The 11,182-nt window shown below is 38.7% G+C and overlaps 1 protein-coding gene and 1 pseudogene across 2 annotated transcripts; both read left to right on the top strand.

Annotated features, from left to right (window-relative positions):
• The first annotated feature begins 1,069 nt into the window (after window positions 1-1,069).
• On the top strand, window positions 1,070-1,654 carry LOC149237292 (uncharacterized). The gene has a single exon (XM_089369223.1). The coding sequence runs from the start codon at window positions 1,070-1,072 to the stop codon at window positions 1,652-1,654; it is 585 nt and encodes a 194-aa protein (XP_089225349.1).
• Window positions 1,655-6,985: 5,331 nt separating this feature from the next.
• On the top strand, window positions 6,986-10,222 carry LOC149237291 (cysteine-rich receptor-like protein kinase 2; annotated as a pseudogene). Its single transcript, XR_016245249.1, has 7 exons — window positions 6,986-7,840; window positions 7,948-8,085; window positions 8,181-8,320; window positions 8,407-8,617; window positions 8,707-8,940; window positions 9,042-9,186; window positions 9,298-10,222. The product of XR_016245249.1 is annotated as a cysteine-rich receptor-like protein kinase 2 (transcript).
• The last annotated feature ends 960 nt before the right edge of the window (window positions 10,223-11,182 follow it).

Genomic DNA, 11,182 nt, shown 5'->3' with positions numbered 1-11,182 from the left:
GACGACATGGAGTTTCTTTCAACCTAGCCGTGAAGGAGGCAGGATCAGATCAGAAGCAGTGGATATGTGGAGCAGATCGAGGCAATTGGAGTTTAATGTGGCAGTGTGATCTATCTTTATTTGGTGAAGTGTAGACGAGTGTTTCCACAATTTTAATGAAGGGTCGCTGAGCCACCTGTTGACGAAGGAGACCTGGTGAGGATCTAAACCTCAGAAATGCGTTGCTGCTATTTTATCTTGGGGTCAGAGGGGTCGATCCAGTGGAGGGAACTAATAAATGAAGTGTGCTGCTCGACCTAATTTGATTGGAGTGGAGCAATTGCAATTGCTTCTCCCCTGCTTATGTTCTTAGCTTGCATTTGTTATTTGAGGGTTATTATTATTTCTTTTAATATTATTACGAAATGTCTCATCGCTCGATGCCCATGAATAGTTTTGGAAAGTTTGGTATTCAATGAGCTGCGCCTGTGTGTATCCGTTTTTTCTTCTTTAATTCATTTATTTGATCGACCCAATCTCCCATAACCGCTAGAAATCAAATTGCGTCCATTTATTGCTATCTGGTTCGTGGTCGGGCTGGTGTGGCTTTTAGGATGACCTTGGTCCGATCTCTCGGATCTGTCAGTGGAGGTGAATGGTTTGATTGTGGGCGCCACAGTTTCGTGGAGGCAACAATCGGTGCAGCTTGGTCAAACCGACGGTTCAGTGGAGTTCGAGTTGGCGATGCAGCCGGAGGTTGAGTGGTGGCAGCTTGGAAACAGTTTGGCCTATCTGGAGCTGTGGCATCTGTATTAATTGGAGATCTTGGATATTTGGAGATCACTGATTTGGAGATATCCATGATTTCCCTATCGGCTCAAATCCTTAAAGATTGTGAAAGATTTGGTAATTGAAAGCTGGACAGTGTCAAAGTCTGTATGTATTGGCATATGGAGCAGAGGAAGGCAATGGATAGTGAACCAGAGGATCTTCAATTCCTCGGCGTCGCAGCGATCGTTGGAGAGGCTTTCAAGATCCTGCGCTCCTGCGCTAAATTATAGAGGCCGGCAGTCCGGCCGGAGAGAGGACTATGCGGGAATTGACCCGGGAATGGACGGAGCTCTTCGTCTTTCTTGCGGCCTATGTGGTCTTCGTTTTGGCCTTCTCGTTGCTATCCACGACGGTAGTGGTCTTTGTCTATTACGCGACCTTTGTATCGATCTTCTTTCTGCTCATACTCTCGGTGGAAGTGAACCAGTCAAATTCGCTGTTCTTTATTTTTGGTCTGATTCCTATAACCGCCCTCTTCATCTGTGGATATGTGTATCTAAGCATGGTCTGGCACCTTGCCTACGTTATCTCCGCCTTGGAGGACAAATATGGCCTGGGCGCCATGCGGAAAAGCAGGAATCTCATTTTGGGAAATCGGATCACGGCCTTGGTGCTCGAAACTCTTTACCTCATATTCGGCGGAATTATTGGAGGGTTTTTTGGGTATGCTGTCCTTCACGGGGACCGCCATGGCGTGGGCACTGCAGAAAGAGGCGCGTACGGCACAGTTCTTGTTGGGTTGCTGTGTTTTGTTAACTTGATGGGGCTGTTGACACAGAGTGTGTTTTACTTTGTGTGCAAATCTTATCACCATGAGAGCATAGACAAATTGGTGGTGCGGTGAGCATGGAGCATGGAAGGGTTGGCGCAGGTAGTGGGTACGGATCGATGGTGCCGCGTGGATTCAATTGCTGGTGACTTCAATCGCTGGAGATTTGTGATGTCTTGGATTGGCAGATCTATGTCTCGGTGCAGCATAAGAGAGTGCAGATCGTTGCAGGAGCGGAGGAGGTCGATCTGATGCAAATCATTGTAGGATCAAGGAAGTCAAGCCAACGGCGCATGCTGAGCAGGTGACCGATTGAAAGTCGCTGGTGCTTGGTGCATTCTCAAGAAGTCCTTGCTCGACTATACTACAAGCTTGCGGACCTGTTGTGTTCCACCTCCAAAGTTGCAGAGTGGTCGTGTTGCAGAACAACGTTGGAATTGTGAAACGTGTGATCGAAATCGTGGGTATAGCATAGCGTAAGGGTTGTCGGTGGTGGAGCAACGGATCTGGTGTGTGCCATCATGAAGCAGAACGGTGGAGCAACGTTGTGAATTACTCCAGATCGTGGAATGTGCTTCCAGATTGTGCAGATCTGTGGTATTTCCTAGCAGATCGGTGGAGCTGTGACCTTGAGAGCAGTTTTTTTTTAGTTGTTGGAGAGACATCAAGCATTGCTGCATTAGAGTTGATGTTTGTCACAAGGCCGTAATGTAGTCTCCCCCCAACTTCAAAGATACACAAATTTCCAGCGACGAATGCAGAGAATTCATCAGTGGTTTGATGGTGCAGCGATGATGGATCTCAGTTGTGTTATGGAGCTCTGTGCATTTTAGTTTTGGTGGAACAAACTTGCTATTGAATCTGTGATATTATTTTAATTTCTTGTGTATGCTCGGTGTGGATGATGTGAATTCATAAATATTGTAAATCTGGTTAAGAATGGGATGTATTGTTGTGACATTTAATCTGGCCAACTATTGTCACCAGTTTAAGTCTATGTTGGAATTGGCCATTCTAACAATAGACAAATTTATTTACAGGAATTCTTAACAACCAGATAGGGCATTAGAGGAGTTGCATCAGAGATTGGAGGATGATCGAGATCGTGTTGCAGATTGTTAGCGAGCATGAGGCAGTATGCTTAGCTTTGATACTGTGAGTAGGGGAAGTGGCATTATGTTGCGATGCCAGGAGAATTGAAATGTGATGGAGGATTGGACCATGGAGTCCTGAATTACTATTCTTGAAGGGAAAATTGTGTTCTCTTCGTGTGGCTGTGAGTGCCTATGTTCTGTTTTTTTTATCAGTGGACCCCTCACAGATGAGGTAAAGGAGCAGTGACAATGTTTATGGTGGACAACAAAGTAGATGTTTGTTTGAGTTAGTGTGGTTTGTGGAATAGACTCCCTAGCATGTTATAAGCAAGTCCAGTTGTTGTAATGGTCATTGTATGTACCCAGAAACTCCAAAATGTGGAATGTAAGATTTTTTAAAAGGCATCTGAAAGTTCGTGGTGATCTCAAAACCACTTTGTAATGGTTTATGGTCAGCCTAAAACCATCTTTTGTCATTGTAAAGTGAGGGTTGGTGGTGAGCCAGAAACCATCTATAGAGTCTTTGTGGCTGAAGTGCTTTTGTGACCAGCTTACCTTTGTGGTAGAATCACCTCTGTGGCTTGAGGTGCCTTTGTGGTCGGGTGTACACGAGAGCTTTGTGCTCAATTGAGCAGGTGGACTGCAGAACACCTAGCTCGGACTCAGATGATTTTTAATTTTCTGAGTAGAAGGGGATTGGCACATTTTTCGCGCTGACAGTCGCGCCAGGATGCGCAACTAGCGCGTCTGTTAGGCCATTAATAGCGCCACCGTGCCAAAATACCATATTGGTGCGGAATTTTACAGAAAGATCGCGCCAATTCACCTTCAAGGGGATCGGGAATCCTCATCTTCGTTTGACGATTTGCGAGAGGAGGCAGATCGGAGAAGTTGTGGATCTGTCTAGGGGTGGTAGATTGTGTTTTGGAGGTTCTGTACATGCAATTCCCCTGATGGTGGTGGATTTGACTATCATGACAAGTAGTCATTAAGGGGGGGAGTTAGAAATAATTAATTCATACTTGTCTATGGTTGTAATTCTCCATTTGAGGAGTTTGTTCCTACATAATAGGAATTTAGTTTCTCCTAGTTTAGTGTGTGGTTGAGAGAATCTCTCAACCACACTACTGTACGTCTAAGTTAGAATTCCTATCTTGAGACTATTGCTTGTATATATATGCGTGTAAATTTCCTCATTAATATATAAAACATATTTGAGTGTGTGTGATATTTTATCTTACACAACCCAACTTTATTTTGAAGATGTTGCAAAAGCATCAAGATGACTTAACAAATGCTAGAATTGTTACAAATTGTAATTATTTTGGCATGTAGAGTTAGCTAAATATGGAGAGTTAGTTAACCGAGTGAATGTTGAGTTTAGTGATAGATGACTTCTAGTGTGTGGTTGCACGTGGGTAAATGTCAACATATTTTGGGCAAGTAGCTAGTTATACCCTCACCGGGTTCGTTATAAGCATCGTGTTTTGTATGATCAATAAAAGAGCAACAACCCGTGTTTTATGTGTGAATTAATTTTTTGTCTCCTGTGCCTTTCCCACAAATTGATATAATAACAAGTTACAAAGAGAGAAAGAAAACGGATTTGCGGTAATCCGAGTGAGAGGAGAAATTATTTTTTACAAAGCGCTATAACGCACCCGAGGAGAAATTTATTTTTTACAAAGCGCTATAACGCACTCGAGCTCAGCAGAGAGCCACGTTACTCGTCGTTGCATTGTGTCGATTTGCATGCACGCGGCTCACGTTCGTTGGTGTAGCGTTAGAGGACTAACGGTCTCCTTCCTCATCGTGGGAATGTTAGCACGCTATCCGTTAGCACAAGGGACGCGTCTTATATGCTGCGAAGAGAAAGATAACTTTTTCTATTGTTGGTAGGCTTAATGGAAAACCGCGTTATAAATCTTACACGTACAGTGTTCCGCCGTTCCGCATGCACCCGGATTCGATCTGTGGTTGGAAGCGTTAAAGGACTAACTCGAAAGTTCATCGACGTGAAAGGCATTAAAATGCAATAGTTTAAACATGGAAAGTCAGTGCATTGAGTGATTGAGGGTTGAGTGTTTGAGTGTTGAGTTAAGTGATAAATGACCTGTAGTGTGTGGTTGCATGTGGGTAAATGTCAAGATATTTTAGGCAAGTAGCTAGTTGGGATAAATATCATCGGGTTAATTATAAACATCATGTTTTGTGTGATCGATAGAAAAGAAACAGCCCATGTTTTATGTGTGAATTCATATTTTGTCTCCTCTGACATTCCCACGAGAATAATGCCAAAACATAACATAAAAACTTCAAAATGCCTATTTCCACATCTTGATTAAACTTCTTGAATGGCCATGAAATACTTACCATGTGATTTATCTTCCATTCATCGGAAGGATAATCTCCTCTCGAGCTTGGCACCTCTGGAATAATTTGGATTGTCTTGGACTGTCTGCAAAAGTTTAGATGTTGCTCTAGCACTCACAATCATTATTTGGAATGTTCTCGTCAAGTCTACTTTCTAATTCCTTTTCGTGAATTTCCCCAATGATTAAGATTGTAGATATAAGTCCATATGAAGATGCTGCTAAGCTAGAAAGCCAATTGAAACACATCAGAAATTAGAGAAGAGAATCACTCTCTTGAATTTATCAGCTATAGAAACGACTTAGGAAAGTGTGGAAATCAACACATTGGGTTTTAAATTATAATGAAGCATTGGCAATAGTAAGTTTAAAGTCTGAGGACTAAAATCTAGTTGGAATTACGGTGCCAATGAAAAGCATATGTTATCTCATATTTTTTTTTGGGCAAACATTGGGTTCTTTTGGCATAACAATATATTTAAGAAAAGTTTAACATGTTATTTATAGAAATTGAATTAATATGAGAAGAATAATAGTCATTTTTCTCAACTACTTAAAATAAATTTATTCAATTAAAATTACTTATATTCATATTAAATTTAATTTCAAAATCTCAAATCACAATATTGATGTTCTTAATTTTTATTTTTTCAAAGAAATGAGTAAGAACTTGTATTATTGAAAATTTCTGGTTATTAAGCCAAATGTTTTACATATTCCAATCTTCCTTGGAGGTTTGAAATTGAGTATGATGGTTCAATACAAACTCTCCAGAGAATTCCCCATGTCAAAAAATTTTCAAACCCTTTCCAACTAAAAATTCTCAAAAAAACTCTCAATATTCAAAAATATTTACGTTCCATTATTCACTACTTTTGTCTTGATTTAGACTAATTTTATGTTTTGTTTTGCCAAATGTCTTTTCCTTTTTTTCCGACTTGTGACCCACCTAAATGAAATGCTCCAAAATCTCCGCTGGAGTGAATTATGAATTATATATCATTAATATAAGCAAAAAAAAATTGATTGCAGTCCTCCTACCTTTGCTCATGCAGAATGTCCAGACTTGCCACCATGTCCCGCAACTGCTCCACAATTGATATAAGAGAAAGCACATGTTCCACCGGGCCCGACGACAAGACTCGATTGTGGGGAACCTCGCCCTCTTCGTCAACTCTACCCGCCCGTCATCAGCTCTCTCCCCATTTGCGCTTCTACGACCGCCACGAATATGGCAGTGAAGTGGAGAATCTGGACTCGATAAATTTTGAAGCGAAGAGATACGTTGTACTCGGCAAGGATTTTGAAGCGGAGACACCATTTTAAAGTTTTTTTTAATAAGTTAAAATAAATTATTTTTATATAAAAATAAAAAATAATTTAAAATTTTATGACTATTTTAATGTCGTATTGTTTATTCGGTGAAGTTGTACCTATTTTAAATAAAAAATTTAAATACACTTAAATAAATATATTATTAATTTACTATAATATAATTTGTGTATTGTTTATTTTGTCAAGTTGTACATATTTTAAATGAAAATCTTTATTATCCTATTAAAATTTTAAATATATTTCTATACAATTTATACAATTTGAGTGAGATTGGATCTAATAATTAAAAGCATATGTAAAGCATATGTTTTTTTCGAAAAAACAAAAATATAAAATCAGATACCCTAATAGAGTATATATATCATAACCTTAAATAATAATAATAATATATAATATAATAAGAATATATATATTATGATTTTAAATAATAATAATAATAATACCTAATATTAATTTATCAGGTACACAAAATTTTCGTAACACTATTTTCATATATATATGAAAAACTTCACTTTTGAATAAATCCAATTAATTCTGTAGCTTTCCGATACCATTGAATTATAAAAGCAGCTTCATTCAGAATTTCACTTCGGGTTTACTGGTCCTTTGGATTGTACTCACTACATTAGGAAAGACAGAGCGTTCCAACGCTATGCGCTGCTCTGCAATGGGGATGACGATGAAACTATTAATCACCAATGTGTTACTTATAGTCACTCTAGCTACGGGGATACGCTTAGCGGTTGCTGATCCGGAGACTTCTACCGTTTGGAGCAATTGCGGCAATTATACATATACAAACGGGAGCGCGTTCCAGCTTAATCTAAACAAGGTTTTGGATTCACTGGTGAACAATGTTTATGCCAGCGGATTCAATACCTCTAGTATTGTTTCTCAGGGGGCAAACAGCAATAGTACTGTTTACGGGCTTGTTCAGTGCAGGGGAGATTTAGATTCTTCCGATTGCAGACAGTGCGCATCCACGGCTAAAGCAAATCTTGTTCAGGTTTGCCACAACACTTCTGGATTCATTCAACTAGATGGCTGCTTCTTGCGTTACCACAATCATAACTTTTACAACGACATTGAGAGTAGCAACAATTCGGCTCTCTGCAATGCTATAAATAGCAGTCAACCACAGCAGTTCACAAATGCTGTTAGGGCCCTGCTCTCAAATGTTACCGCTCAAGCTGCCCAGGCTCCCAAACTTTTCGCTGCAGATTCAGTCCCTGCGCCTGGTAGTATATCGCAGACTATATACAGCTTAGCGCAGTGCTGGAGAGATCTGTCCCGGACAAGCTGCGGATCGTGCCTGACTTTTGCCCTAGAATATATGTTCAAATGCCAATCTGGAGGTCAATTCGGATCCCAGAACTGCTACTTGCGTTACGAGGTTTATGAATTTTTCAATACCTCTGTTCTGTCGCCGCCACCAGGGAAAAGTACTCCAGTGTCTTCTGGTATGTTCTTCACATTTTTTACATTGAAAAGGTACTGTTTTTAAGATTTTGTTTTGGTGAAATAAAAGATATCCAATTCAGTTAGAATTGTTGTGCAAATTTTGCAGGAGGCAAAAACTCTAATGCCCTCGGGATAATTCTGAGCGTAGTAGCTGCCGTGGTTGTATTAATTGCAATCATAGGCCTTTGGAAGTGGAAGCTTTTCTCTCGACGGAAGCTTCAGGATCAGATTTATCGAACTAGAGGTCCAGAAATTGCTAAATTGTTTAGCCTCGACGATTTTCAGCTTGTGTCTTGTGAACTGTTCACCAATTTTTTTACCTTGTAATGGGTTTCGCAGGTGACCAAGGAGAGATTAGCTTAGCCCCGAGTATAGCGAATGCGGAACTCATTTTCAAGTACGATTTTCTGAAAGAAGCTACCTCCAATTTTAATTTGGAGAACAAGCTTGGAGAAAGGGGTTTCGGATCCGTATTTAAAGTGAACTCTTGGTCCTGCATTGAATTAAATTTGATATTTAAATGTAATGGAAAACAGAAACCAATTTGAAGTTTATTGATGTGCAGGGAATTTTACCAGATAACAGAGAGGTTGCAGTGAAACGACTGTATATTAGTTCAAGGCAGGGAGACGCTGAATTTCTGAATGAAGCAAATCTCATCAGTCGTGTTCAGCACAGGAATCTTGTGAAATTGCTTGGTTGGTCCGTTGAAAGCTTAGAAAGGCTACTGGTTTACGAGTACCTCCCCAACAGTAGTCTCGACAGGATTCTATTTGGTCTCTACTCACTCTCAGTCGCTACATATAGATCAAAGAATCCTTAGTTTGTACATATAGATCGCTAATCCTTTTACTGTGCATTGCAGATGCAACGAAACGCCATTTACTTGATTGGAAAAAGCGGTATGAAATCATAGTTGGAATTGCGCGTGGGCTGGCCTATCTTCACGAGGAATCTGAAATTCGGATCATCCACAGAGATATTAAAGCCAGCAATATTTTACTAGATGACAAACACAGACCCAAAATAGCAGGCTTTGGATTAGCGAGTTTTTTGCAGATGATCGAAGCCACGTTAGCACTAGAGTTGCAGGAACTTTGTAAGAATTTTCCCTACCAATGAAATGTTTGAGGTTCCCAAATAATTCATACGGTTAAGTCTTTAAGACATGGAAATTTGAATAAATATGGCATTTTGCAGAGGTTACATGGCCCCTGAGTACGCTTTGCGTGGACAGCTGACAGAAAAAGCCGATGTATTCAGCTTTGGAGTGCTTGTACTTGAGATTATCAGTGGAAGAAAGAATCAGAGTTCGGGTGAAGACATGGAGTTTCTCATCGAAGGAGTATGTTTCCTGTGGTTCTCATCTTTCTAATCGAATTTTTTTCCAATATGCAGAGCTTCTTCCTAACTAAAGTTTTGTTATTTATTTTTGTTTATATTGGCCCATTACCAGACATGGAGATTGTATAAAACAGAGAGAGCTTTAGAAGTTATGGATCGGACATTGGATGGCAGTTATTCATGGGAGGAATGCATTAGAGTGATTAAAATCGGTCTTCTGTGCACGCAAGCGGTTGCAGCGTTGAGGCCTTCAATGTCCCAGGTGGTGTGGATGCTGACAAGTGAGCGGGAAGATCTTCCCTCGCCCACAAAGCCTGCTTTCATAGATCTGGATGGTGTGGGGGTACCCAACGTATGTAAGCGAGGCAGAGTTATTGACCCTGACAAAGCATCAAGCAGTAATTGGTCATCGGAAGCACCAACTTCTTCTTCAGCACATTCCAATATCTATTCTGCAGCAGCTGAACCTTCATCCAGCATTCTGGAGCCAAGGGGAAAGTCAGCCAATGCCGGTAGGAGCACATGGTAGAATGCCTTTTTAACCAAAGGGCAGTGAAGCAACTGCTCTGGGAGACAGGGGATGCGTTCTGGGAGTTCAATACCCCAAACCACCTGCTGCATCCCTCATCATCGCCATGGCTGACCATCCATAAACGAGGTCCGTGCATTCGCTGGAAGTATCCTATCAATCCTTTAGACGCTGACCCTGGTATACGCTGTAATCCACTATTTACAACACTAATGGTCATGAAATGTTCAGTTACCATAACTGGAGAAGGGTAAGAAATGGACAGAGTACCAGAGGCATTAAATCAGTTAAAGTAGTGTAGGTACATAATCCTTTGTCACCCATTTAAGTTCCAATTTCCAAATGTACAGCTGTGATGGGTCTGAGTGGAAAGGGACAGTTTATATAATTTTTTTTGTTTTTTCAAGAATGAGGTGAGGTGAGGTGATGTAATTATTAGTGAGATTGTTAGATGCTTATATTAATTTGCTCTAGGTACTTTAGAAAGATTTAAATGTAAACTATTCTTTACAAAGAGGTTTAAATATAAGCTATTCATTCATTTGGTGGAGCATTGAAACTTCGGCTAATTGAGTGTTGTCTTGGGTTTCTATTTTATAAATTAAATATTTTAATGAACCATGTGTAACGATAATTTAATATGGGTTTTTCTCAATAAATAAAGAAATTTATCTAAAGTATTCATTAAGCGAAGAACTGAAACTTTGGACTTATTGAGTGTGAAGTGATTCTTGCGAAGAAATATAAATATAAACTATTTATTAAGTATTAACCACTGAAATTTGGATTCATTCATTGCGTGTGAATGTGAAGGATGGTGTTTATATTTTATTTTATTGTTAATTTTTTTCGTTTAGAATGACAATATATTTGGTTTGATATAATATGGGGTTTAGTTTAATTTTAAAATGATTTTTTTTAAATTTTTTTTAGTAATATTTAAATGTAAATTATTGAGTAAAGAAATTTAAATATAAACTATTTATTAAATGGAGTATTAAAATTTGGCGCATTACATGTTAATAGAAATTTAAAAATATATTATTTAGTATAGGAAATATTGAAACTTACAATTTTGACTAATTGAGTTTTAAGTAATTCTTTGCCACTTAGTGAAACTTAAAGTTGGACTTATTGGATGTGAAGTAAGAAATTTAAAAATATATTATTTAGTATAGAAAATATTGAAACTTAAAATTTTGGCTAATTGAGTTTTAAGTAATTCTTTGCCACGTAGTGAAACTTAAAGCTTGATTCATTGGATGTCAAGAAATCATTTATAAAGAAATTTAAATATATTATATTTATTAAGTAAAATATTGAAACTTGAAAATGTATATATGAAGTATGTTTTTTTTTTAATAATATATTTCATAAAAATTGAAGATGTTTTTTATAGAAATTAAATTTAAATATAAAAATAATAATTATTTCTCTTAATCACACCAAATAAATTTAATTCACATTA

Source organism: Pinus tabuliformis, chromosome 8, assembly GCF_031772625.1.
Source record: "Pinus tabuliformis cultivar Carrire ecotype Pingquan chromosome 8, CPIR1, whole genome shotgun sequence".
Taxonomy (NCBI): domain Eukaryota; kingdom Viridiplantae; phylum Streptophyta; class Pinopsida; order Pinales; family Pinaceae; genus Pinus; species Pinus tabuliformis.
Note: the sequence above shows the minus strand (reverse complement) of the source record. Positions and strands in the feature narration are given on the sequence as shown.